The sequence below is a fragment of the Mus pahari genome, chromosome 1 (assembly GCF_900095145.1).
Source record: "Mus pahari chromosome 1, PAHARI_EIJ_v1.1, whole genome shotgun sequence".
Classification (NCBI taxonomy): domain Eukaryota; kingdom Metazoa; phylum Chordata; class Mammalia; order Rodentia; family Muridae; genus Mus; species Mus pahari.
This window is the reverse complement of record NC_034590.1, coordinates 48022664-48050482: the sequence shown is the minus strand read 5'-3', so window position 1 is coordinate 48050482 and position 27819 is coordinate 48022664. Positions and strand designations below refer to the sequence as shown.

General features: G+C 40.3%; 1 protein-coding gene across 1 annotated transcript in view; it reads right to left on the bottom strand.

Moving 5' to 3' along the window:
- Nucleotides 1–27819, bottom strand: part of Agbl1 (ATP/GTP binding protein like 1) — a 780867-nt gene that overhangs the window by 636742 nt on the left and 116306 nt on the right. Inside the window, exons 14-16 of the mRNA XM_021192763.1 lie at nucleotides 27105–27192; nucleotides 19564–19708; nucleotides 7033–7186 (exon numbers count right to left, since the gene is read on the bottom strand). Coding sequence (XP_021048422.1) covers nucleotides 7033–7186; nucleotides 19564–19708; nucleotides 27105–27192 — 387 coding nt within the window. The remainder of the gene's footprint in view (nucleotides 1–7032; nucleotides 7187–19563; nucleotides 19709–27104; nucleotides 27193–27819) is intronic.

Below are 27819 nucleotides of genomic sequence, written 5' to 3'. Positions count from 1 at the left end.
CCAACCAAAACTACCTGTAGCCTGCTCCTGAGCTAGCTGTCTTCTGTTCTATCCTGTTGTAGCATCTGTCTCATCCTATTACATTCTATTCACTCCTTATTCTTCCCTGTCTGCTGTGCATGTCTTACATGCCCTGCACTCCTTAAGCAGCACAGACTTTATCAGTTAGGAGAAACCTAAGATAACCAAAATCCCAAGCTCGTTAGAGAACCCACACTTGGTCAGTTAGGAAGGATCTAGATTTCCTAACTTTCCAGTGCCTCACACATCCCTCCTGAACCATGACTCTAAACTGAGTTGTTCATTGTCTTCTAGAGGGCCCCTTTCATCTTTGCTGGAGCCAGTTAGTCAATGTGGGAACCACAACTGGGGGAGTGAGGATGACTGTAGGAAAGGCAGAAAGAAGATGAAAGAGACAGAAATGGGAGGGCTGTGGTTAGAGTGAAAAAGTGTATTTTCTCAGTGCCTTTTAAAGGCAAGCAACACAAAACATGACCAATTCCAGGAAGATAAACAATGACCACAAATCCTTACATGGCAAGTTTATGGGACACAGTATCTATGTTTGACTAAGGCCATTTCCTTCAGTCAAGGACAGTCTCTCAAGGATGTATGTGGAATCAGAGGAACTTGGCAGGGTATAAAGCAGGTCTTAACTCCAAAGACACGTATTGGCAGACTCATTCATGATTAATCACAAGAAAGAAGTCAGTCAAAGTTAACTCCAGAAGTGCTTCCCACACATCTTCAATGTCTTCTGAAGCTTATCTCCTCAATAATGACTTGGTTAGCACTTTTCCAGTCTTCCTAACCATTGTCCTACTGGAAAATCACAGAGGTGGATGAAACTCTTGAAAATCTGCCAGTATCTTGCTTCTAAGGGTATAAGTCTCTGGTACAAAGCCTTGAGTCTTCTCTTCAGAACATTTTAGGGAACCGTCATCCTCAAGTCTCCAAGCAGAGATGAAATGTACAGCCAGTAAATCTGGTAAGAACTGAATTGAAAGTATACTTATCAAGAAAGTAAATCAAAACCATTCCAGGAAAATAACTTTTTAAAAAAGTGGAAATAGTTTTGAAAGATAAATCAAACCAAATAAATACCTCTGGGAGACTCTCTGGAGTCTACACCCACGAAAAAAGTAAATGTAATCAATAAATTGTCCTTAATTTTTTTCCAGTTCTATGCCTTTACAACAAATGGTCCAAGAGAACCAGCCTTGAGGAAGGAAATCTTCCTTGGGCACTATAGCCATGTCCCTATCCCCCGGGTTTCTAAAATAAAACCCAAGTGATGATCGTACACAGTGGGGAAACACCTTCCTTATGAAAGGTGAGTGGTGGCCATTGAAACAGAAACAGGCTATGTCACAGATAAACACACACACCTGACTGAGGCTGACCCAGTCTCTCCTGGGGAAAGAAGCAAGTGAGACAATTTAAGCTCACCTGGAAAGAGGCCTGGAGGCAAAGAACCTTGAGCCTCTGGCTCATTTGCTGTGTTCTAAATCAATATATCACATTCTATGGTTCAAAGAAACGTAAGTGGTTTTACTTCTGAATTACAGGCATGGTTAATTGCACTTTGGAGTAGCTGGGGTTTATATTGTGTTGGGTTGTTCTTATTTTACAGACCCAGGGATGGCATTTATGCACTGCAAAATGTGCTTACAGCCATGTGCATATGGGCAGCACTAATTGAATTCAGTAGGTTGAATATAATGACGATGCTAAAAATAATAATGAAGTTAGCAGGGAGATGTGTTGGGGAGATCCCAGGAGAAACTGAAAGGGGGTGGAAGGCGGATATGATCAGGATATACTGTATACACGCATAAATTTTCAAAGATGTAAAATATAACAAAAAAGTTTAATTATATGGCTGCCCAGAGTCTATGTCCCCCCACATTTATGTCTAAACCCTGTGGCAAGATGTGAAGGAGCAAAGGAAAGATCTGAAGTCAAAAGAATATTCTCTGTGCCTTTCTGCTTCTTTACCTAGAACATCTACATTTGCCATTAGGAAAAGAGAACTAAATAAGCATAATACAGATGTGCAGCATGATGGTGGAGTCAACACATTTGCTTTGCTTAAAGACTCTGGAGAGAAAATAACAAGGTTGGAAATCTGGCACCACCATTGGTCATGGTCGTGAACTCCGTGAGTCCCATTTGGCATGCCTGTAAAATGGGGTTTGCTGAAATTAATAGCCATAATGGAAGGTAACAATCAGCTATTGTGCTGGTTCATTTTATGTCAGCTTGACACAAGCCACAGGTACAGCTGAGGAGAGCCACAATTAGGAAAGTGTCTCCATAAGATTGGCCCATAGGCATGTCTGTGACGTATTGTTTTGATTAATGATGAATGTGGGAGGGCTTAGCCCACAGTGCGGTGATTTGACCCCTGGGCTGGTGGTCCCGAGTTTATACGAGAATAGAATGAGCAAGCCATAGGAGCAAGCCACTAAGCAGCATCCCTCCATGGCTTTTGCATCGCATCCAGATTCCTGCCCTGAGTTCTTGCTCTGGTTTCCCTCAGTAACGGGCTTTGATGTGGAACTGTAATTTCCTCTCCCCCAAATTGCTTTTGTCTGTGGTGTTTAATCAAAGAAATAGAAATCCGAGCCAAGATAGCCACAGAATCTACACAATTAAGGTGGGTGTGGGGTGTGGGTATGTGTGTGTGTGTGTGTGTGTATAAGTGTGTTCAGTGAGTAAATAAGAAAAACTGGCTGTAACTTTTCTTGCATTATCTGGAGAAATGATATGATAATATTCAAAAGCATCAGCTAAGCCTATGTTTTCATTAACCTTGGACCACTCAGAATCAGATATACAATTTTCAAACCCGTTGCAAAATGCAAATGTAGGGCCCCCTGTCAAAATTTTTGTATTTATTTATTCTTCTTGAGGATATTAACTTTTAAATTTTAATTTTTTTTCTTGCAAACTTTATATGTCCCAGTACAGGGGAACGCCAGGGCCAAGAAGTGGGAGTGGGTGGGTAGGACAGTGGGGCAGGGGGAGGATATCAGGGACTTTCAGGATAGCATTTGAAATGTAAATGAAGAAAATATCTAATAAAAAATTGAAAAAAAATGAAAATTTTTAATTGATATACAACATGTATATATTTATGAGGTAGTATGAGGGTTTTGTTGTTTAAACAGAATGATCTGATCAAAGTTTTTGATATATAAATCACTTCAAATATTTAGCACTTTCAAAAATATCTGTCCTGGCTACTTTCAACTATCATACTGAATTGCTACCAGCTGTAATTCTTTCTCTGCATTATGGCGCATTACAAGTTTTCTACCTATCCAAGAGCATTGCCGTACTTACAGGCCATCCCTTCTCTCTCTTCTTCCCCCATTAATCTTTCTAATATCCGGAGAATAACACTTTAGCCTGTGTTAGTTTGATTCCTCATTGCTCTCACAAACACTAACCAAAACCAATTGGAGAAGAAAAGGGATTTTGGTTTACTGTTCCATGTCACAGTTCATCACTGGGGAAAGTAGAGCAGGAATTAAAACAGAACAGGAATCAGAGGCAGGAACTAAGCAGAAATCACAGAAGAACCCTTCTTACTTGGGTGTTCTCAATGACTTGCTCAACTAATTTTCTTGTAAAACACAGAACAATCTTGACACAATCGACAGTGGAATAGGCCCTCCTACATCAATTATAAATTAAGAAATGTCCCCATTTCCACAGGTCAATTGAATGAAGGCAATTGAGATTTCCACTTGTCATGTGACTACAGTTTGCGTCAGGTTGACTGTGTTCAAGGAAGTTCTCCATTTTCTCTTTTATTAGATTTAGTGTGTCTGGTTTTATATTGAGGTCCTTAATTGACTTAGACTTGAGTTTTGTGCAGCGTGATAGATAAGGGTTTATTTGCATTCTTTTACCAGCAACATTTGTTGAAGATGCTTTATTCATAATAGTCAAAAACTGAAAATAACCTAGATGCCCCTCAATTGAAGAATGAATAAATAAAGTGTGTTATATCTACATGAGGTAATACTATTCAGCTGCTAAAAGCAAAGGCATATTGAAATTTGCAGGCATATGGATAGAACTAGAAAATATCATCCTGAGTGAGGTAATCAGACTCAGAAAGACAAGCATGGTATATACTCACTTATAAGTGGACATAGTCATATAGTACAGGATAACCATGCTACAATCCACAGACTCAAAGTAACTAAGTTATAAGGAGAGCCCAAGGGAGGATGTGAGAATCTCATTTAGAAGGGATAATAAAATAGGTATTGGCGGTGAGTGGAGGGAGAGAGAGTATTGGGTGGGAGAAGGGCTGAGGAGGGGAACTGGGATCAAATTGGGGGGCAAAGGAGGTCTGGGAATGAGCACAGAAATGGTGTGAAGGGAGCATCTCTGATACTAGCCAGGAACCTGAGACTGGGGAGGCTCCTCGGAGTCTATGGGGATGACCCTATCTGAAACTCCTAGCTGCTGATGATATGGAGACTAAAGTGGCCATCTCCTATAGCTAGGTAGGACTTTCAGTGAAGGAAGGGGGACAGAATCTTTCACCCAAAGTTTGTTCTCCCTGCAAGATACACAGAAATAAAAATGGAGCAGAGACTGAGGGAACAGCCAACTAATGGCTGGCCTAACTTGAGCCCCATCCCCTGTGAGAGATCCAACCCCTGACAGTATTAATGATACTCTCCTATTCTTGCAGACAGGGGCCTAGCATAACTGTCTCCTGAGAGGCTTCATCCAGTAGCTGATAGAAACAGGGGCAAAGACTCACAGCCAAACATCAGGCAGAGCTCAAGTTGTTTAGTGGAAGAGTAGGGGATAGTATTGCTCAAGCAAGAGGGGTCAAGTCACAAAAAGACCTTCAGAGTCAACTAACCTAGGCACATGGGGGCTCACAGAAACTGAATCACAATCCAAAGAACATTCAGGGACTAGATCTAGGCCCCTACACATTTGGAGCAGATGTGCAGCTTGGTCTTCATGGGGTTCCCTTAAACTTGGAGGGGGTGCTGTCTCTTACTCTGTTGCCTGCCATTGGGTCCTCTTCTCCTAGCTAAACTGCCTGGTTAGGCTTCAGTAGATAAGTATGTACTTATTCTTGCTATAACTTGATGTCCCAGGGATGTGTGGGACTTTCCCTCCTCCTCAGACAAGGGTAGGGGATAGTGGGGGTAGGGATTTATAAGGGTGAGACGGGGAGAATAGGGGGGCTTCAATCAAGATATAAAGAGAATAAATAAGTAATGAAAAACAAATTACCAACAGAGTATCTAATTCTGGAAATTATAATTTTAGTTTCCATATAAAAATGAGATTATATACTATTTGTCTTTCTGTGTCTGACTTGACTTACTTAGTCAAATAACTGTAGTCACATGACAAGTGGGAATCTCAATTGCCTTCATCCAATTGACCTGTGGACAATGGGACGTTTCTTAATTTATAATTGGTGTGGGAAGGCCCATTTCACTGTAGATCATGTCAAGATTGTCCTGTGTTTTACAAATTAAAGTCAAAGGCTTTAATTTCCTTCTGTGTTGTTAAAAATACCTGGTAGAAACTATTTATTTAAGAATTCCAAGATGATATAGGTGCAGGATACGTACACAAAGCCACAGTTCTTCTAAGCAGGAAGACATGTAAAAATATACATTTTAAGTAATTACATAAATAGCATCCAGAACTTATTCTTATTTTACCAGAGGAATAGGATGCCCTAAAACCCAAACTCCAAGAAACAATTCAATTGAAAACAGAAAGAAAGCAGGGGGATATCAAGTATGAATCGATGGGGGCTGATTTCTGCTTGGTATTTTTATGATTAGTTAAAACAAATGTATATTTTCATGTATCTTTTATGTTCTCCTCTTTAGAAACACAAGTTGGAAAACAGAGAATTATACGTATCTACTTTGTAAACTAAATAATTGCTCACTGAAGATTGCCTGGGATTATTACCTTCAAGTCCCAGGCTCTGCTCCTCTGCCAAGTAGAGGGCTCTATTGCTGCTGAGAAATTGCTCTTAAATGCATAAAACACATAAGAGAATTTTTTAAAAACCCCTTACTATTCATTAAGGCGTTTTAGGGCCCTGTCAATTCAGATGGGATAATCAGTTGTTGATTAGCCAGGTTGTTAAGCATCCATTGTCAAATGTTGATGGGGTGTGAGCAATTACGTTGTGTGTCTACTAAAGAGTCACCTGAACACCATTAGCACTTCATTGGGTAAAAATGGTATTTTCTGGGGATACATTAGCTTGGCTTTTATTCTCCAGTATTTTCTTTCACCTTCCGAAATTCTTTTTGTTTCTTCCTTCACTTTTGTTGTCTTGCCTCACAGAGGTCTAAAGCTCATTGGTAACAAGTCAGTCAAACATATGCTCAGGACTCTAGTATAAAAAGGGTACAATGGATCTATGTATTGTCTGTGCGCATCCATGTGTCTGTATGACTGCATATGCATCCACATGTGTCTCAATGTCAGTGTGTTTATCTGTACTCTTGGCTTGGCTTGGCTTTCAGAAACACTGACTACACACTCTTACATCCTCGGACTTTCAGATGCAGATACTCAGGTTACCAAGCGAATTCATCAGGCAGGGCTCAAAGACTCTTGCTTCCTTCCTTCCCTGCCATACTGGCTGAGAGAAACAGAACAGTGAGCATGGAGGGGGGAGAGCCTGGATTAGAGCTGGAAAATGAGATTCAGAGACCTGGGTCTGCTTTCAACGAGGAAGGAAGTCATCACCACAGATGGTCTGCTCTGTATTCTAACAGGTCATTTCCTCTCCCTGGCAGTTAGCAATTCATTTCCCCCATTCTTTTACAACAGAATGATATTAACATTTACTCTTCATGTCATATTGAGAAGACTCAGTGATATATTTCTATCAAGACAGACAAGTCCCCACTCAATTAGAGACCTTCTGTTCTAAAAGTGAAGGTGCACTCCCAAGACTGCAGAGGAGCCTCTCCACCAGATTTTCGAGAAAAGTGTCATCATTTTACTCACGGAACTGCTCCAGATGCTCAGCGCTGTTAGATTCAGGAAAGGCAGTGATTGTCACCAGTGGACATGGATTCCCTCCCAACGTTTGGCAGAGAACATCATGGCGGAAGTAGACTTCCCTGTGGTCGATGCTTCTTTCCAGAATTTCAAGATGAGTCTAGAACAGGAACAAAATACACATACATGTAATTAACATAAATGTAATAGCTCAAACAGGAAATACCTCTCATTCACTAAATTTAGTAATTATTAGAAGTGCTTTTATCAACCCAACATGCCTAATGTGTGTAGAGCACTGCGTGATGAAAGGCTGTGCTTAGAAGAGGTTTAGTGGGACTGAACAGACAACGTTGCTTTTGCACACATCTACATAAGACATATGTTTGTATGTTGAACTATAAGAAGGCAATGACATAAAATATTCTTCCTATCACCGTAGTGTGGTTACCATGATGACAGACTATACCCAGACACTAGAGACTATGAGCCCAGGAGCACAGGGCAAAGCAGGTCAAGGCATTAATGGAAAGTTTTGAGCATCCTGAAGGAAAGCAAAAGACTCCCATGGTTTCCTAAGTTAACAGAATGTTCCTACTACACTTCCAGATGTAAATACTATGAAAACACAGCATTACCCAAAATGTGAAAGAGCCATTGAAACAAGGGCACCTAGTTAACAACCTTTAAGTCCTCTGGTGATATTTTCACTAACCATAACAAGGGGACAACTTGTAAACATGCTAAGGATGCCCTGTGACCCCATCTGATTACAGTGACTTCAAGAAGCAGAGAAGGCATATCCAACCCCACTGCAGAACAGGAGTACTGCTGGATAAATATTATCCAGTTTAAGGTCTCAAGTTTTCCCTGTAATCGGGAAGATATCAACAGAGCAAAGGAGAAACAACTGACCTTTTTTCTTGATGACTAAGCCTGCTACGTGAATGAAACACACACACAACTAATCATGAGAATATTTAATATATTTGTGAATATATTATGGTAGTGTGTAGTATTGAGAAAATGTTTACACATAGGCAGAATTATGTGCCCCATGCATGCATGTACTCATCTATAAACGTGTGTGTACTTAACATTAAATGGGCACAGAGACTTTAAGATGATAATTTTCAGGAGACAAGGAGTCTATTCTGCCTTATCCAGTTGTAGTCCATATAATTATAAGTTGTTAAAAGCAAAGATATTTTCCTAGTTGCTGAGAACCAGAACTCAACCTGCTAACCTGGCATGGAGGATAAAGGGTGGCACGAGCAACAGAAGAGTACAAGAAGCTTCTAGAAGCTAAAAAAAAGCCAAGAAAATGAGCCCTCAGGCTTCAGAAGGAGCATACTCTAATACTTTGGTGTTTGCCCAAAGAGATCTATGTCAAACTTCTAATTTGAGGGTTTTACTTTTTATCTCATTTAAACCACTATGTTTTTGATAATTTACTATGGCAGAAATGGTAAATGAATACAACAGAAAGCAAACAAACAAACAAACAAATAAATAAACAAATAATGTTTTAAGTACAGCTTAAGGAAACAGCATGGCTATAAATAGTTAAGTACTAACATATTTGAGGCCTGCAGAAAAATAAAATGTGTTGCGGAACAAAGGGAACCAAATAATTCTATAGATTTGCTTTTGTCCTCAAGATGATACAGAAATTTTATGAGGAATTGAAACTAGTGGCTCACATCTGTAAGCTCAAAAATCAAGAGGCAGACAGGAAGAGAGCTGAAGTTGAAGAATGGGAAGGAAGAGGAAGGAAAAGAGGAGGAGAAAAGTGAAGAGAAAAAAAGAAATAGAAAGGGTGTTGAAGAAGGAAAAGAAAAGGGAAAGGAGACAGAAGAAGATGAGGAGAAAAGGATGAAGAACAAGAAAATTTGACCTGGAGTCACATACTGCTTGAAATGGACAAACCAGTCACCCAGAACCTGGGGCTGACTGTCCACATTGACATGACCTTGACCATTGCACAAGGGTCTTCTCCAAGAAAATAAAACAGAGTAGCAATCAAGAGTCCACCCAAAACTATTTGAATCTCTTTCCTCAAAACCATTGTCCATGAATCTGAAACAACCATGCCATAAACCTTACTTAATCCTACCCCCACCCCCACATTAAGTCACCAGCCTTTAAACTAGACTTCAAGATTTCAATAAGTACCTCAATTTTGTCCTTCCTCCTTGGAGAGGAGAAACTCTCAAGATTTTGGCACATGTTTTTCACCCTGGTCACACATACATAGGACACAGGTGAAAAAAATTCAAGTACCAGGGCTCATGGATCCCCCAGACTGACACAGCACTCAGCATCATTTCTAGGACCATGAATAGTGAGAGATCAAAGGAAGCTGATCTGGGTCCAAAGACCTCAGCCAAATCCTCTCCATACATTCTGCCCAGTCACCTTATCTCCATTCTTTTTAATAGACGGGCTTTACTCTTGGTAAAACCTGGTCTCATGTCTCATGATTTTTATTATTATTCTAAATTTGATACCACTGCCATTCCTTAAACAGAATGGAACTCGGGTCTGAAATTAAGTCTATTTTTTAAAAGTGTATAGCTCCAGGTAAGTATGTATATGTAAATACCTATCATACATGCACGCACATACACACACACACACACACACACACACACACACACACACACACACATACACATGCACTTCTTGACTTATATTTCTCTCAAAAGAACTAGATGCCAAAGAAATGAAGCCACACTGAGACGAAAGGATGGACCATCCAAAAATTGCCCCACCCAGGGGTCCACCCCATAATCAGCCACCAAACACAGACACTATTGCATACACCAGCAAGATTTTGCTGAAAGGACCCCTGATACAGCTGTCTCTTGTGAGGCTATGCCAGTACCTGGCAAACACAGACGTGGATGCTCACAATCAGCTATTGGATGGAACATAGGGCCCACAATGGAGGAGCTAGAGAAAGTACCCAAGGAGCTGAAGGGGTCTGCAACCCTATAGGTGGAACAACAATATGAACTAACCAGCACCCCCAGAGCTTGTGTCTCTAGCTGCATATGTAGCAGAAGATGGCCTAGTCAGCCATCATTGGGAAGAGAGGCCCCTTAGTCTTGCAAACTTTATATGCACCAGTACAGGGGAACACCAGGGCCAAGAAGGGGGAGTGAGTGGGTAGGTGAGCGGGAGGGGGGTATAGGGGACTTTCGGGATAGCATTTAAAATGTAAATGAAATAAATACCTAATAAAAATTGGAAAAAAAAGAAAAGAAATGAAGCCTGCTTAGTGCTTGATAGTAGAGAGGATTTTAATCCAATAGCCCTGCATATGTCAATTTTATGGTCATGAGTAGTTAAGCAAGTTTTAGACCAAAACAACTGTTGAAAAACTAGGTTCTAAATAATGCATATGACTTTTAGAAAGGATGAAAGCAAAATGGATACATGAAAGAGAAGCAAATTAGACAAAATATTACCACCATTTTCCATACATATACATAGCTATATTTGATTCCTGATTATTTAAAAACATATATCATTAAGCATTAGAGCAGGTAAGCTAAGTGAGACTGAGGGCTTGGGTCTCACTGTGTTTGCATTCTGACTTTGGTTTTAGAGAAACTTAGTCTCCTTATAACTCAAATTTTCATCTTTGAAGTGTGTATTAAAATAATATTCCCTATGTCATGCATTGATTGCTAAACTTCATGAATTAAAAACTATGAGAAATATGTCTATTGCCAGGTGTCACAGGCCTAGAATCCCAGCAACTGACAATTTCAAGGCCTGCCTGCTCTACAGAGAGAAATCAAGGCCAATCTGGGCAACTTAACAAGACTTTGTCTCACAATAGATTTTAAGAAGTACTTCTTTTGCAGTTTGAGATTCTACCAACCTTTCCTCCCTCAAAACCTTCCCACGTACCCTTCCTTGCTCTTTTTCAAATCTGTGACCTTTCATTTTATTAGCTGTTATTATGTGCCTGAATATATCATCCTAAATATAATCTCTTTGGTCTGTATGTTTTCAGGGCTGATTGTTTGATATCTCATAGCCAATTGGTATTCTTTCCCCTGGGAAAGACTGTTTCTTTAGCTTTCAGTGTTCCTTGATTGTCTATAGTTCTTTGTGTATGGTTGGTTCCTTCTGGGCTTTCTCTGGCCACATTAGCATGCCTGTTGTTCTTGTTCTGGTTCAGGTCATGTTGGTGAGACTTAAAGGTATAGTTTTTGAGATTATTAGGAGACACAGTCTCACAGAAAACTACTTGACCTCTTCCCTCAGTGACCTTTGAGCCTGAGATGTGGGAGTTGTGTGTAGATGTATCATTTAGGACTTGGCTCCATGGCTCTGGGCTTTAGTTGGCTGTGGTTTTCTTTAATGGTCTCTGTCAATTGAAAGAGAAATTTCCTTGATGTGATGTGAGCATTAGTTATTGGGCTAGACCTTGGAGATGAGTGTACAGGATCTGGCTGGGTACAGAGGCTAGATGAGGTGGGTTTTTAATGTTTTTTAATCTCCTATTATTTTGCCTAAGTAGATAGCAGTACAGTGGTATAGCTCTTGCCTATCATGTGCAATGCCCTGGACTCAATCCCGAGAGCTGAGCATAAAAATTTAGTTTCCTAAAATTGAATGAAAAATAAAAACGAGGTCTGGCGAGATGGCTTCATGGCTAAGAGGATCTGCTGCTCTTTCAGAGGATCCAACTTCCATCCTAGCTCCCATGTCAAATGTTCACAGGTCTGGCACTCCCCACTCCGTGAGTAACTTCATTCATGTGCACATACACCTACACAGACACTCATGCAAATATGCCAGTTTTTATGTGTCCTGTAGAAACACTAAACACTGCTTGCTATTGTTAATTAAGCAATGTTAATTTCAACTGTGTTGTATTTAAGAACTAAAATGAAACACCAGTAGTATGCAAACACTCAGGAGTCGGGGAAACAACTCAAAGAAAGTATGATCCATGTTGTGCAAGAAAACAAAGCGAAGACTGGAGCGAAGCACAGGAAAGAACATCTACTCAAATGACAGCTATAACCAAATATGTTGTAAGCGTAAACAGGTTAATCAGTCTTATTAAATGACAGAAACATTCAGATTTCAGTTTTTAACATTCTAATGCATGTTGTATATAAGAGGTACTTTTGAAAGCAGCCCAGTGTGTATGAGAAACACTCCTAAATTATCTCTTTATTTTGTTTGCCTGTACTCTAACATTTTAAGGGAGAAATATGGAATCTAAAAAGAAACGTAAACATAAATTAAAGCAGGCAAGGCAACAGTAATATATGGCAAAGTCATATTCCAGATCAAGTGCATTAAATGGGATTTTAAAATCTTATTTTGATAAAGGGCACTATTCGCAATGAACATATAAAACTCATAAATCTTAAGAATCAAATAACATGGCTTTGAAATATATAACACACAACAACAGAAAGAGAAAAATGACACTGGGAGAAGGAAATGGTGGAATGGCAGCACAGACGTGGGTAAACACGTGTGGGAAGAGCAGCAATACAGAATAGCCGCTCAGTGCTGCTATTCAGATAGTTATCTTAACATGTTCTATTTCATTATTCTCAAACATCCATGAAATTAGAATAATAATTAGTCATATATGAGGCTATTAAAATTCAGCAAAAAGGAAAATTATATAAAGCACATTTTCTGATCATTATTAAGAAAAATTGGAGGTAAATTAAAAATGATTTTAAAACAGCAAAAAACAACTGTTTGAAAAAAAATAGAAAAACATTTTCCCTAAAGAAGCTGACTGAAGTAATTTATATGCCAAAGGGGAAAAAAATCAATCTTAGGTTACTAGTTTGAGCCCTGTTGTAAGAGTTAGCTGTGTGGGGGTACAGATTAATATTTGAGTATTTGCTTAGCATTTGCAAACACAAGGAGCCTACCCTGAAGTCTTTCCCAAAGTGTCATCAGTGGGATGTTAACAAATACTGGATTATCTAAGGCGCTGGAGGAGGTAAGCCATTCTTAGTCAAAACACTGGAAAGTTTTTAACACTGGTGAGTTAAATAACAGGAAAGGATCTTCATGACATGGGCCCTCTCAGTTCCTTTACTATGGACACCACAGACACACTGGCACTGTAATTGCTGAGAATGAAGACTGGCACTCAGTGCTTCATGAATCTAAATGGCCACCAGATTCTCTCTTTTCTGTCTATAAAAATTACAGGAAAGCTGGCAATATGGCTCAGTGGATATGGGTGTTTGCTGCCAAGCCTGAGGACCAGTGTTCAATTCCAAAGACCCACATGATAGAATGGAAAAACCAACTCTTCCAAACTGTCCTATGATTTCCACATGTGCACAGTGGTCCACATGAGTGTGTGCATGTACACAGACACACACAGACACACACACACACACACACACACACAAACAAACAAAAGGAAGAAAGGAAGGAAGGAAGGAAGGAAAGATGTAATTTGAAATTTAAAGATTAGGAAATTGGAGTGTTACAGAATAGACTTTGGGAACTAGTTCTGTGCCAAATTGTTCTGAGTCAGATTCTCTCTCTCATCTGTCTCTCATTTCATTATGGCTACAGGGTCCTCATCAAGATGGGCTGGGATGATTGACAAACTGTCAAGGAAAAGCCATGATTATCATTTTGTGTTCCAAATAACTCACACAAGTTTAGTCCCTGATACCAAACAATAAAAGATAAATGAAACGATACGGGTGCAGTGCAGCTTAGTGGTAGGACACCAACTTGGTAAGTTTGCAGGAGACCCTGACTTTAATATTCTGCACTACTGAGTGTCATAATAATACTGAAGACATTAATAATCAAATCTAGGTTTTAGAACTCAGATATGGGAGGCAAGTTCAGTTTTCCATTTGTCTATGGAGTTGCTTGTGAGAAAGACAATGCTAACAAAGACGTCACCATGCCAGGGAACTTGTCCTTCACAATGTGCTGCAACCTGCTCCCAGATAGCAAATGCAGGCACTACATGCTTGAGTTCTCTCCATTGGATTACATGTGTAATCATCACTGGCTTACCACCCTTCAATACCTAGTGTACATTCCCATAAACTGTGTTTTTTTTTTCATTAGCCATCTCTCCCATTCACCTCTCAATGGCCCCTTGGAATTATCATCTAATGTGCACCAAATATCTAACACCTCCAACTCCAAGGGGATTATATTGGCTCTAGTCACAGGGCAATGACTAGCAGACAACCAATAAAAAGCTTCTGCCCGATTTCCTTCTGCTCAAATGGCTTTGTCTTGATCTCCAGCTGAATGCTCCCACCTCAGGTCCAGAAAGGCTCTCTTAATTGGATATTGTTGGGATCCTTGATGGGAGAAGCAGAGCCTGTGAATACAAGTGCCAAGTGAAGCTAATTACAGCCCTGTGGAAGCCACAGGGATGGGCTTCTTTGTGAAAGTGGCACTGAGTTCAAAGAGATTGCCACAACACCCAGAGGGGTTGACTTCTTAAAGAGAAAGCCCTGTCTGCAGGAAGAACAAGCTGATAACCTTAGCCTGGGGCCAGAGCCAGAGCTTCTCCACAGAGGTCTTGGACTTTCTTAATGCCTCCACAAAAACCATTCCCTGACCTCAGCAGGTTACTCTGCTGATGACCACTTACAAAGCACCAAGCTCTGGAAAAGGAAAAATCCTCTTTTCTTGTTGTGATTCCCTTAGAACTGCACTTTCTGGTGCCCTAATTTGGGGGGTGGGAGGAGCCCACCCCCAAGCACCAGGCCTATTTTATTTTTGCACTGCTTATTCCCCTTGACGTTTCAATACACTCAGCAGATAATCAGAGCGCCTCATCACAAGAATAAGTAACACCCTTAAGTAAAAACAGAAGCTAGAGAGCACACTGGAAGTTCTGCATGAGCTTTAGCTGAGTGTCCCTCTCTGAAAACACCAACCACCCTAACTTCAAGAAACTTACCTGTGTTTTGTTCCTATGATGCTCTGAAGTGCCTTGGGAAACATCCTACCAATGAAAGCTACCCTCATCCTCCAGGAACTTACTTTAAGTACAAGAGGGACAAAATCTGCCATTTATAAAGAGAAGAGTGTTTTGATGTCTCGTCCATTAAAAGCTAAAAAATAATGATAAGGACATCTGTAGCCTCTTGTGCTCTTCTCTTTGATCTTTAATACTTTCCACACTAGTATAGATTGTACAATGGACAGCCACGACTCTAACAGAGAAAAGGATGACCATAGAAACAATACCAGCGTTCTAGAGTGGATTACTGAGGTAGACACTTTTTTAAAAGATTTATTTATTGATTTTTAAATTAAGTATGCTGCAACTGTCTTCAGACACACCAGAAGAGGAAATCAGATCCCATTATAGGTGGTTGTGAACCACCATCTGGTTTCTGGGAATTGAAACTCAGGACCACTAGAAATGTAGTCAGTATTCCTAACCGCTGACCCATCTCTCCAGCCAGAGGTTGGCAACTTTTAAACTTTCATCTATCAATTTTCTTATATTTATAACAGCCTATAGAACAATGGCATTTTGCTTCCACTTTACAGGTATAAAAAGTAAGTGGGGAAAAGTTGTAAAGCTTTGCACATAGTTTCAAGCTAAGGAAACAGGGGCCTAGACTCATCAGTGTGCGTCTGACTTCCAAAAATTGCCTTTACATTGTGACTCTCATGGTGTGAGCTTTCCTGAGAAGATATCACAAGACACATCTAACTTTCCAGAAGATGACAGAGCAAAGAAATGATGCGTGCTCAAGGCCAGCTTGGTGAATCAATGACTTTATTGTTGCTACTCACAGGTATATTGGTGACTCAAGACAGTGGTGCCACTGAAGTGTCCCCAGTCTCAGTCAGCCTTCTACTTCTTATACACTAGCACCCCCAAAACCACCTGCAGCAAGTGGGTACTGGGGTGAAGACAAGGCTCAGAAAAGGGTAAGGTTGTTCTCCCTCTTTCATCAGGGAATTAACAGCCTCCCTACTAATGTATAATAGACTCAGTGTCCCATGGTGTTCTGCATATTATCTTGCCTCGACTCTTTGGCCAAGGTGTTCCATAGTCACCATAGCAGCTATGCTTCATGACCTTCTAAATTATTGTCCCACTGGGAGGGCACAGCTCCACCACAACAGCTCCAGATATCTGGCATTTTCCGGCTCTTTTGGCAAAAACCTGTCCTTCAAACATACCTTGGATCCTTTATGTTCACCTCCCTCATATCAAGACCCTTCAAGGTACTTTGTTTTCGTCCATACAATGCTAGGTCTCTGTCTATTGATGATGTGACAACACTGATTTATAGTTTGCTGGTTGCATCTTTGATCTACCACATGGAAGTCAACATTTCCCATGTGATGTCTTTGAAACTCTCCATTTATTCTGGACCCTTCATAAAACAGAGACATTGTCTGTAGAGAATTCTTCTCTTTTCTCCCTCCTGTGCTCCACCACCTCCTTTTCCTTTTCCCACTGTTTCTCATCTCTGAAGATGGTAGGAATATTTCCTTCACTAAGTATAAGTATCAGGACAAAAATCTCTGCTCCATGGGTCTACTGCTCACATGCTTTATTAAGCTCTCCTAACATAGGAATCCCAATTATGACCTCCTTACTTATCTCTTGCCAACTTATGGATGTAGAATTTCTCAGTGAAATTCCTTGGCCTCACCTCCTTATCTACCCAATATTATCTCCGGGCCTCATTTCCAGCTAGGACCACTGCTCCATATAAGCCTTCCATAGCAGCATCTCAGGATTTTAACAGCCGAGCAGTCTTCTCAGTTACTTCTATCATGGTATGGCTGATTGAAACCTGACCCCCTTGGTTTGCTTCAGAATTATATTATTCTATTTCTTTGTCTTAGCTTTATTTTAATGCTGTAATTTGGGTGATTATCCAACAGAATTGCCAGCAAGTTTCTGGAAGATAACAATTTGAAAGAACCAAATACTAATTCTCTTATAAGAAAATAGTAATGTTCTTAAAGTTTCAAAATTATATTCAAAATTACATGCAAAGATATCCAGCATACAATCCTCTGCTATAAAAAAAAAAAATGTTTTCAAGGCTTAAACACAATCTTGTTGTAAGAGATTTACAAATTGTGAATCCCACATGAAAATTTATTTTTCACCCCTCAACATAAATCTCAAGTCACATGTAGTTAATTCTACTCCTGGGACATCATTCACATTAGTTGGTCATTGATCAGTTGGAAAAGAACTGTTTTAGAACACATATAAAAATAAAAATTACCAGTGTGTGTCCCAGAACCAACTTATTCTGTTGAAGTGGGAGGAAGGGTTTTACAAGTGAAGCCAGAGTCAATTACACTCCTAACCCAGAGAAGACAGAGGCCATCAGTCATCGGAAATGTGAAGGCTAAAATGGTGAGTATCATTGTCACTTTCCAGATAACAGATTATCTTTTATACGCTATTCTGCTCATTTAAAAACACCAAACTTCAGTTAGCAGTCTTATCTCGTCTAGCTAGCCAGCTCCCTCTCTTTCCCCCAATAAGGGTCTTCATTGCTGGTACGTTTGTCTCCCTTGAAACTGAAATTCTTTTCCCTAGATCCCAATCACTCTTCATGTGTTTGTAATTCATAAGCCTTAGATCCCGTACTCTGGTCAGACAAGCCTCTGGGAAGGAAGTAGCCCAGAGCCCCAGAGCAAGATGGAAGCCTGATTCCTGTCTTTGAAACAGCTTGTAGACACTCACCAAGAGTCTATCAAAGCCTCCTGAGATCTGAGGTGGACCGTGCTTGATAAAGACTTAATATTCAGCTGAACCACATCCACAGTACTAAGGATTGCAGATAAAATCCTTGATTTGGTGATGTAAACTCTGCTATCTGTATATCTATCTCCTCAAAGAACCCAACAACTATACATACTTACAAAATTTATCAAGCTGAATTTCTAGTACCTACAGCATGTAATAGAAGGCAAGAATACAAAGCAGATCCCAGAGCAGAAAATTCCACTGAACTCATTCTATACTTCTACAGTAGATCAGAAAGGCCACAGGGATTAACATGAAAGACCAGTGTTCTGTTCCCCACCTTGCCACTAGCCAGATATGGGACTTCTCAGTCTCGGTTGAATAAATGCTACAGGTGAATCAGACAAGCTCCTAGACTTCTTTGAATGCTTTATATTCAACTCCACCATGAATCTTCTCAGGGTCAAAGATAGCCTAACATATGTATATGTTTGGGTGTCCTATACCCATCTTTCTTCCTCCAATGGTAAAGAACCAACGTGTATGCAAAAGTGCACCTCCTTTCCCAATAGACAATTACACACACAGTGTTTCACTGTCAAGATCATAAGTACAGAGGAAGACATTCATGAATCCTGCCTGTTGTATGTCCCCAAAGGCAGCAAATATGTCTTACAACAGTCATAGCTTGTTTCTGCATATTGTGAGATGTGCATGCCTTAGATTAACTTCATGTGTTCTCTAAGGGTGATACACAAATAATACTAGTTGTGTTTCTTCTGCAATCTGGAAAACAGTAAAAATATCTCTGTAGGCAAGACAACATATGGAAAAAAAGGACAGCTGCACCCTCATAAAGGACTTAGCTGAGTGGTTTAAGTGTGCCTACTCCAAGAGATTTTTATTTATACCAAAGCATTCCCTTTGAACAGTTGCTATCTTGTCCTATTCTTTATCTCAGTCTTAAAATGAAAATGTTCAACCTTCAAGCTAAATGCTATATTGCAGGCATATACATAATATTATGAATACGGCAGTAACATTTTGTATTAACACAGAAGATAAAAGCATTTTGTAGAAGACATTGTAGCTCATTATTCCACAGGATAGTCATAAAATAGCTAGGGGAAAGTGATGGTTTGCTAACTTTTGGAAATGATAGGAGACAGTATGATCTAAGCATAAGTTTCCTCAAAGTTGTCCCATCAATAATTTTGCAGAAACTTCAAACACAGGAATAACTGTGACTCTTGCTGCCTTATGCTGTACCTTCTACATAAATAATAATGGCCACTGGACTCACTGTTTTCCTTTTCTACTATTTGCTCAAACACAGACATGGGATCTACTGGAGAAGCTGACCTGGATGCTCACTCACAGATAACTCAGACTCACAGATTCAGAATCTCTCTTCTGCCTTCTATGTCTCTCTTCCAGCAAGTAATACTTTTCTGCATCTCTGCCTACTCACAGGGGTTGACCCTAACTCAGTGCCTGTCGAACAACTTCATCGTTTACTTGTGGACTTACTGAAGACAGAGGCCACAAAACATAAGCCCAGATCAGACTTTCAACCAGTAGACAATGTGGGTCTTTCGAACAGCACTTGCCATAACCCAGCCATGTGCTTCAATCAGAGAAGGACATGGAAGACAAGCCACGTTGATGACAACACACCCCACTGTCTTAGGAAAACGATAGTTCTCCTCTTCTTTCCCTGCTCATCCCTTATTCTGGAATCTCTGTAATGTTCCCAGAAAGAGCTCTTGCCCTTGCTCTCTTGCCAGAATAACCATGCTATAGGACATTACCATGAGGGTGGAGTAGGTGTAGGGATAGTGATAGGCCAGATAGCAGGCATCCTCATGGTGGGGGAAGGTAACAGTGAAGGTAAGCGTGTAGTAGCGCTTCCCGAATGCTCCATCCGTGGTAGCTGCATTCTGACGGTAGTGATTTCTGAAAAAAGAAAAGGACAGAATGAGAATAAATGAAGTTGAGGAAGGGACGAGGCTGCAGAGGGAGTGGGAGACCCCAGAGTTCTAAATGTCAGAACCCTCCTGTGCTACATATTGGCAAGAGAACCGTAACGCAGTGATCAACAACACTTTTGTGAGTAAGACTTAGAGAGTGAAGAAACAGGCCATTGAATTCACTGCCAGCTCCTGTATCAGCTCAGCCATATATAAGCTTGACCCAGGATCTCCTGTTTGTGGTATACATATTGTGAATTCCCTTGCTATTGTAACGGCAACCACAGATGAGCACTACCTAACCACTGCACTGGGAAAGAGGATGATGTTCACCGATTCTGTTTTATACTGTCCTATTGCAGACATACATCCAAATTTTGTTCTCCTATCCTTATCTCTTGGCACAACCATATAAAGTACAGCTGACCCCTTTCATTTTGTTGTATTTTGATGTTACTTCCAGAAACTGTATTTTTGCTGCACACCACCCACCCTCTATCTCTGATGTTCTTCCTGATCCCTCTTCTGTGTTGTTTCCTATATTATGGACGGGCTGAGATTGATATCCCATTCAGGGCTGAACACATCACAATTTAGTCTTGGCAGTTTGATTACTTATGAGTCTCTGTACTAACTGCCTCCTGCTATAAGAAGCTTCACTGATGAAAGTGTAATACAGCACTAATCTACGGATATCAGCATGCAGCTCATACCCTTTGCTTCTGACAAATGGATTTATTAGCTATCACTACTAAGCACTGAATTCCATCTCAAGATTCACATATGTCCTCTTTTGTCACTGCTGTAATAACTCATCCTGCGAATGAAAAAGTGGAAGCTTAGAAGAGCTAGCTGACCAGAAAGCAAGGAAATGATGGCTACAGGATTTGAACCCAGATTTCTCTGGCTAAAATGACCGTTCTTTCACTGAGCAATGAGCTCTTTCCAAAGGAATGACTTCGTCATCCCAAAGGTGACTTCACTTCCTAAAGCTTGAGAGTGCACCTTTTCCTTTGTCAAAGACAAAGGACCAATTCTGATACTTCAGAGAACAGTATCAAAGTAGATTGCACCCAGAAGTACATTCCATGTAATGTTTTCCATACACACTGCCAGTTACACTCTCGTTTTGCCTGTTGATATTGAGACAGCTGTACTGGTTTCCCTGAGAAATGTTATCATCCGGGCTGCATGATAATGGAAAAGGCACATAACACCAGAGGCAATTCTACCTCTGGCACGACATTAGCTTGCTGGCTCATTGCGAGGTTTGGGGATTTGGGTGAGGGAGAAGGAAAAGAGAAAGAAGAAATAGATTATTATTTGTATGCTCTTGGAAAACATAAAAAGAGATACTCTTTTCTTCTTTTAGCTTCCTTCTTACTTCCCTTACCACCAACAACCACAAAAAGGCAGTTGTATGGGAAAGGAACTAATAGCATTCCGTCACAGTTCCTGTGCTCCTTATAATGCTTGAATGTTTATAAAACTAGTGGTAGGTGTATGAGAGGTTGTCAAGACTTCTAACTACTACCGCTCAACTTCGCTTGCTTCAGCTTCTGTTCACATAGCAACCTGGAACCATTCACTCTGGGCAGGGAGTGGGGGAGAGAATAACCCCATAACAATACGGGGCCAAAGCAACTCTCCTACACAGCTTCTTAATCACACTAACAGAATCTATTTCCCATGTGCTTGTAGAAATAGCTTCAAAAGAGTATCTTCCCCCATGCAGTTATCTGGGTCTTCATATCTAGCTGCATCTATTTTTTTCCAGATTTCCCCAAAGTTTTAAAGTATCTCCAAAAGCTAAGACTTTGGTTATTAGAAAGTGTGCAGAGAGCAGACGGCCACCCAGAAGGCACGAGAGGCACATGTGTTCCGTCTTTATTTGCTTTCTGATTGCACTTGCAAAGGTTCCAATGAAAAAAGCACATTTTCTTTATACCTTGCTGAATAGCAAGCAGGTACTGGTCAGCTACAGCTCCTAACCCAGGGAAATGAGCCAGGGACACTGCATTAAAGTATGAAAGAGTGTCCAATCTATAAACAATCCAAATGCACATACATTCATGAATATGAAGGCAAGTAGAAACATCATCAAATGTCCACTGTCACCAGATCCATCACCTATGAACAGCTGTGACAGAGTCAGCATCTTGACTTGAGATAAGAGCCAGTTGTAGTGGTCTTATTTGGTAATGGCCTTGGTTTTCTCTAGGTCTTTCCATGAAGTCTGAAGAATAGTAGTTGCATGTACCATTAAATATTGATACTCTGTAGTTTTCTCAATGTAAATTAAAGTCATATAACAAGGGCACTTACCCATCACAAACTCAGCCTTGCTCTACTCTGCTACAGAAAGCTAGAAAGAAGGGGGGATAATGAAATCTCTGTATCTGTCCTTATGTTATTCCCCACTGAAACCACCCTGGGCTCCAAGCAAAGACCAGTTCTAGGGGAATGGAAAGAGAAATAGCATGGACCCATAATTTTAAGACTCCGTGGTTCCTGTGATAGAAGAGAAGAATGAACCCAGATGCTAGTTTTGATTATGTGTGAAATCTTCTCACATGTGTGAATGTGAACACATATACACAAACTACACACACACACAGACACACACAGACACAGACACACACACACACACACACACACACGAAGATACACATCTCTCATAATATACTTCATAGCCTGAAGGTGTCAACTCCCTTTCTGCAAGCTGGCCTTTCCCAAGATGGTTGTGCCCTACTAGGAGTTAAGGAAATTGGAAACTAAACACCAGCTTGTAGAGAGTGAAATTCGGCTGAAGAAAGTTGTGTTGCAACCTGTAGTGATGGGTCTGAACTCTGGAGGACTCTAAAGCAAATGTCAGACTTCATAACTGGATGCTTTTGTGGTAAACACACTACTATAGAGGAGGTGGCTATGCCCACAGACAGTGTTCCTCAGAGGCCTCTGACGAATGTCTAGTAAGTCTCCAAAGTGAAATATGGCTTTCTGATTCGATTTGTTCAAGGCAAAATGCAATCATCCAATTAGCTGTGTTTGTTTTCTCAATTGCAGTGTGAACATGCTGAAGGACATCTTCAGAGCAGTACAGTCATCCTTCCGACATTAGCTGCTTCTTTCCTATGTTACAAGGACATAAAGAACCTTTGCCATCATCTTCAATTGCCCTGTTCCCTTCTCTCAGCTTAAATGTTTGTCCTTCGAAGAACTGCTCTATAATATTATACATAGCTCTTTGACACTAGAATCTTTCTCATTGCTAATAATATCACAAGGACCAAGCATATTCCTTTGGGTGTTGCTGTGCTTGGTATCTGTGTGCCATGCCTGGACATTGGCAACTGTTCAGCTGGAGTTTACAGAATAAATGGAGCTAAGATTCCCTGAGCAACAATTAAGATGCTTCATCTCTTTTGTGACAATCTTAATATTACCCTTCCAGGGAAAATGGTTTTTATACATTCTATAGGGGAAAATATTGGGGCTCACTGTTGTGAAGTGTCTTGAACAATTCCACACAGGCAGTATTCAGTGTGGATTTATCTCTGAAACTAAGATTGTTAACATTGTATCACTTCCCTCTTAGAAATGGACATAGTGAAAAGCGAAATTTTGTTCAGTTCATCAAGTAAGAATCTGAGATCTGTATACACCAGGACTGCTACAAACTTAAGAGCCTAAAACAAAGAAGGAATGTCAAACAGTCCAGGAGAGAACTACCAGTAAATGTGAGCTATATACTATGACCATCACCAATTAACTCTATTTAATATGGTTCTGAAAGTAATTATTACTAAAAAGTATTAACATGAATTGAATACCAACAGTATTCAAAGTCTTTGGCTTATTGTGTGTTTTATCACATATCCTTCAATCTTCAGAGCTGCTCTGTGGAGGTAGATGCCACTTTTATTCTCATTTTATAGATAAACTAAGATTGAGAAAAGTTGGAGTAATTTGTCAGATGTCTTTGTGGTGAAGAGATGGTGGAAATTTACTCATAAGAACAATGTTCTCTTTGAAGCATCTCTTCTGGGTGGAAAAAGAAGAAGCCTGGACATTAGTAGGCTCTCAGATCACCGGGAAACCCTAGACAGGTCATCTTGGGACAAAGACGACCTGAGCTACACAGACCCAGCTGCTCCACAGTTAAAAGCTTATCCTTCCCTGAACCATTCATCTTCACAAGGATTCCCACTTTTGTAACCATAAAGCCTTCAATGAAGCAGGAAGCAAAGTACACAAGGCGGTTACAAATTACATCCATCTCCACTTGTGCTCAGAACTATTCCAGGAAGTTGCATGTTGTGACTGTTGTTCTCTGTGTGTACTACATTAGCCAATACTAAAGCCACGTGTGAGTTAGGTAATCACTGACGATGGCTCTTTAACAAGGGTACATCATTTTACTTAATGGAATCTAATAAGGCACAGCAGCCAACTAGCTGGGCTTCCCGGTGCCTTGCAGCATCCCTAATATTCTATATAGCATCAAATCTCTCTCCTGAGATTCCTCGGGAGGATGGATGACGGCAGGGCTCTTGTATGGCATTCATCTTCATGAATGAGCTGTTCCATCTCCTCTCATGAGCAGAGATAAATGTCAGAAGAGAGCAGCTGCAGTGTATTACATGACCACTCAGCACCTGCAGTTTCCCTCCCACTGCCCTTCAACATGGAGACTGCTTTAGACCAGAGCTGGGAGAGGACTGGGGAAGGTGTGAAGCTGAAAGTCAGAAGGAGAAGCAGGCCACAGGAAAGTAAATAAACCAATGTGTCCTTGCTTACTTTATGACAGGCACAGAAAAATGAGTTTATCCGTTTTGTTCTTCAGTGTTCAGAGTATATGACCAGGGGAAAGAACTGAATTGTGCACACAGAGACATTTTTAAAAACTTCTCCTTGAACATAGTATTTATCTAGGTAATAGAGATAGTAAAATACCTAATGTTTAAGGTGGGGGTTGACCTGACTGGTTTCTGCAGTCATGTCAACCATATAGAATGAATAATTACAAAACAAGCTTGATTTGAGGCCAGTGAAATCAAACCCTCTTCCCTGTTTTATTCCAGGGAGAGATTATTAAAATCACATTAAATTCTATATCAACTGTTATGTGACATGGAGCTCACCATCATAGCTTCAGCAAGGGCTTGCAGGGGGAGGGGAGGACACAGGGATGGCTTGCCCCTCCTGCTGTCTTTTCTCTTAGTTTCTGGCAAAGTATTTAAGGAGCCGGAAGTATATGAGGCCCCATTCCCTCCAGGAGTTCTTTTTCTTTCATGTTTGTATTTAACTACCCAGATACTATATCCTTATTTCTCCTTACATTGAGTATCCTGACACTAACCCTAGGAATTTAATACCACAAGGATAATGGAACATCTGAGTTTGCACTAACATAAAGAAGAAGTAGGAAGCTCCCCCTGACTAATACTCCAGAGAAAATAAATACAGGGATGAAACGAAGAAATCCTCTTTAGCAGATCCAATCACAGATTGTGATGGGAAACAGGATAAAAGATGTTGTACATACACTAAAGTATTCCATAATAGACAGAGGTGTTGTAATCTGTGGGTGAATTGAGATTACACGTATATGTCCTGTTGTTACATCATGTTACTGGTAATGTATTAACACAATGTGAGCAATTGTAAAACAAACTGCATCACAATGTAGCAGCCTTATCCATTCATCTCTGTTATATTCACGGCTGGAATATGAAAATGAATTACATTATACATGCATGGTTTGCATCTTACCCCTCTGTTACTCCTTAATTCACATAACAATTGTCTTGTTAATGAATCTAAAAGCTATTAACAGTGGCTTCCCTTAGGCCTGGGGGGTGCCTTTGAATGTGTGTCTTCATCTTTCTCCTCTGAGGAGATACCTGCCCCCCTTGGACTTCATTCTTCAGTTCCAAGAAAAGCATAGCACAGGTGAGCTCTACTTCACTGATTTAATAATGCAAGACCTTATGTTTGTGCAATCCTCACGTTCCAGACCCAAGCAAGTTTTCCTTCAAGTCTTGTACGTCTATTGACACTGAATTCAGAGGAAATTAAAAGATATTCCTGGCACAATAAAAATTAGAGCTCATATTTGTCTTCTGTGATTGTGAACTCTAAAACCCTGAGGTGATGTTTAGCCTACATCTCAGTGTACCAGAAAAAAAGAGTCCTAGGGGTCCTAAGATAAGTGGGCCAATAAGTAATTGCCATTTAGGTGAATAGAAATCCAACAAAGTTGTAAGGTTTTAATATTCTTCTAAAGAATATATGAAAATGCTACTTGATGCATCAAGGACAGAAGCTGCCACCTGACTTACTGCACAGTGTTAATCATCTCTGCTCTGTGCTTTGTGAGCTGTTCTTATCTCTATGGTGATTTCTGCTTTTATCCAAACAGAACAACAGGACCCCTGACCTTTCCTTTCAATACCATCCCCAGATCCTCCAAGCAGAGAGACCTTAAGTGTATACCGTCCTTCTCTGAGGCTGTGATAATCATCCCAAATTCTAGATCATCTGCTAGTAGTGTGTGAGGGACCTGTTATAATCTTAGAAAGGTAAGTCTTACTTTAGCAGAGAAAGAAAAGTAGGAGCCTGCTGATTTCCATAAGATCTAGCAATGAACTAGGAAGGCATCATGTGAAATCTGCCTGTCCCAACATTCCTTAGCCCTCACGTATGTATTTGAATTTTATTTTCCATATGAGAAAAATATGCATGTGCATGTAACAACCCGTTTATTTCATTAAGAGTACAGATACTTTGTTTTCATCACATTTCCCCCCCCCAGAGGAAATTGATGAAGCCGTCTATTGATCGAAGAATAAACATAAATAATTCAATCCTTCCCTCTTTTATACACAAAATTATCTTGCTATGGAAGAAGGCTTCCCTGTGTACACTTGTCATAGAGTCATGCCTCTGTGCCCTTGAAAAGTGAAGCTTGTGTGCATAGGGACAGGACACAGAACCCTTATTGTTCTTGTTCTTCCTGTTCACAGGGTCCAGGTGAAGAACTAACCACAGCTTCAGCCTATACATCTTCTAAGAGCTGGCAAAAAAAAAAAAAAAAAAAAAAAAAAAAAAAAAAAAAAAAAAAAAATTGTTTCATAGTGCCCCAAATTTGGGGAATTGTAAGATAAGAAAAACTAATCCTACCTCAATACCTCCAATGATATTCAGGGGACTATTGCGAGTTCCGTTTAACTTAAAATGTCTCAGGACAAGCATTGACCACAAGGGCAGCAGACAAACAGGTTGTGGATATTTATAAGAACAACAGAAAAAAAAAAAAAAGTTAAACTGAGGGTAAATGTCCATGCAGATCAAAGGAAGCCAAGTGCATGCTAACATACTTGTAGTAACAAATTTCAGAGCCTGTCCGTATCCAGGCAGGTCGGCCAAGGAGAGCTTCTTTCACAGAATACAGGGTCGGCTGCATCCCTGTGAAACAAAAGCAAGGCTTAATCCACAGGAAAAGAAAAACAGAGCCAAATGACAAATACAGCAGGATAGTGACCCCTAAAGATACCCAATTCTTGATCCCTCGAGGCTGTGCTGTGAATGTTTACTGTATATTGTCAGAGAATTTGCAAATATAATTAAACTTAGATATTAAGCCAGACTGATTATCCGTGAATGTAACCATCAATGCCCTTATGAGGAGGAGGCGAAGGGAGGTTTGACTAAAGAGAAGCAATGTCACCGGAGACATTAAAGGTGCTGTGCTGCTGGAAGACGCCATAGGACAAGAAACGCAAGGCTCTTGAGTTAGGAGCACGGCATCCATTCTCCCCTAGTCTCCACAGAGAACACAACGTGCGCTTGAACCCTCATTTTTGCAAAATGAATGCAAGAGTTAAGACTCACATTTTGTCTTTCTATGGGCACAAGTATCTGTTCTAAGCAGTGTGGAGTAGAGCCAGGGCCAGAAGTAGTATGAAGTAAAGGCATCACCCATAGTCATTCTTCATTCAAAACCACCAAATACATTAGTACGTGAGCTATCCCAAGTAGAGCATGGTGATTTAAGCATTTTCCAGAGTTTTTTTTTTTTTTTTTTTTTTTTTT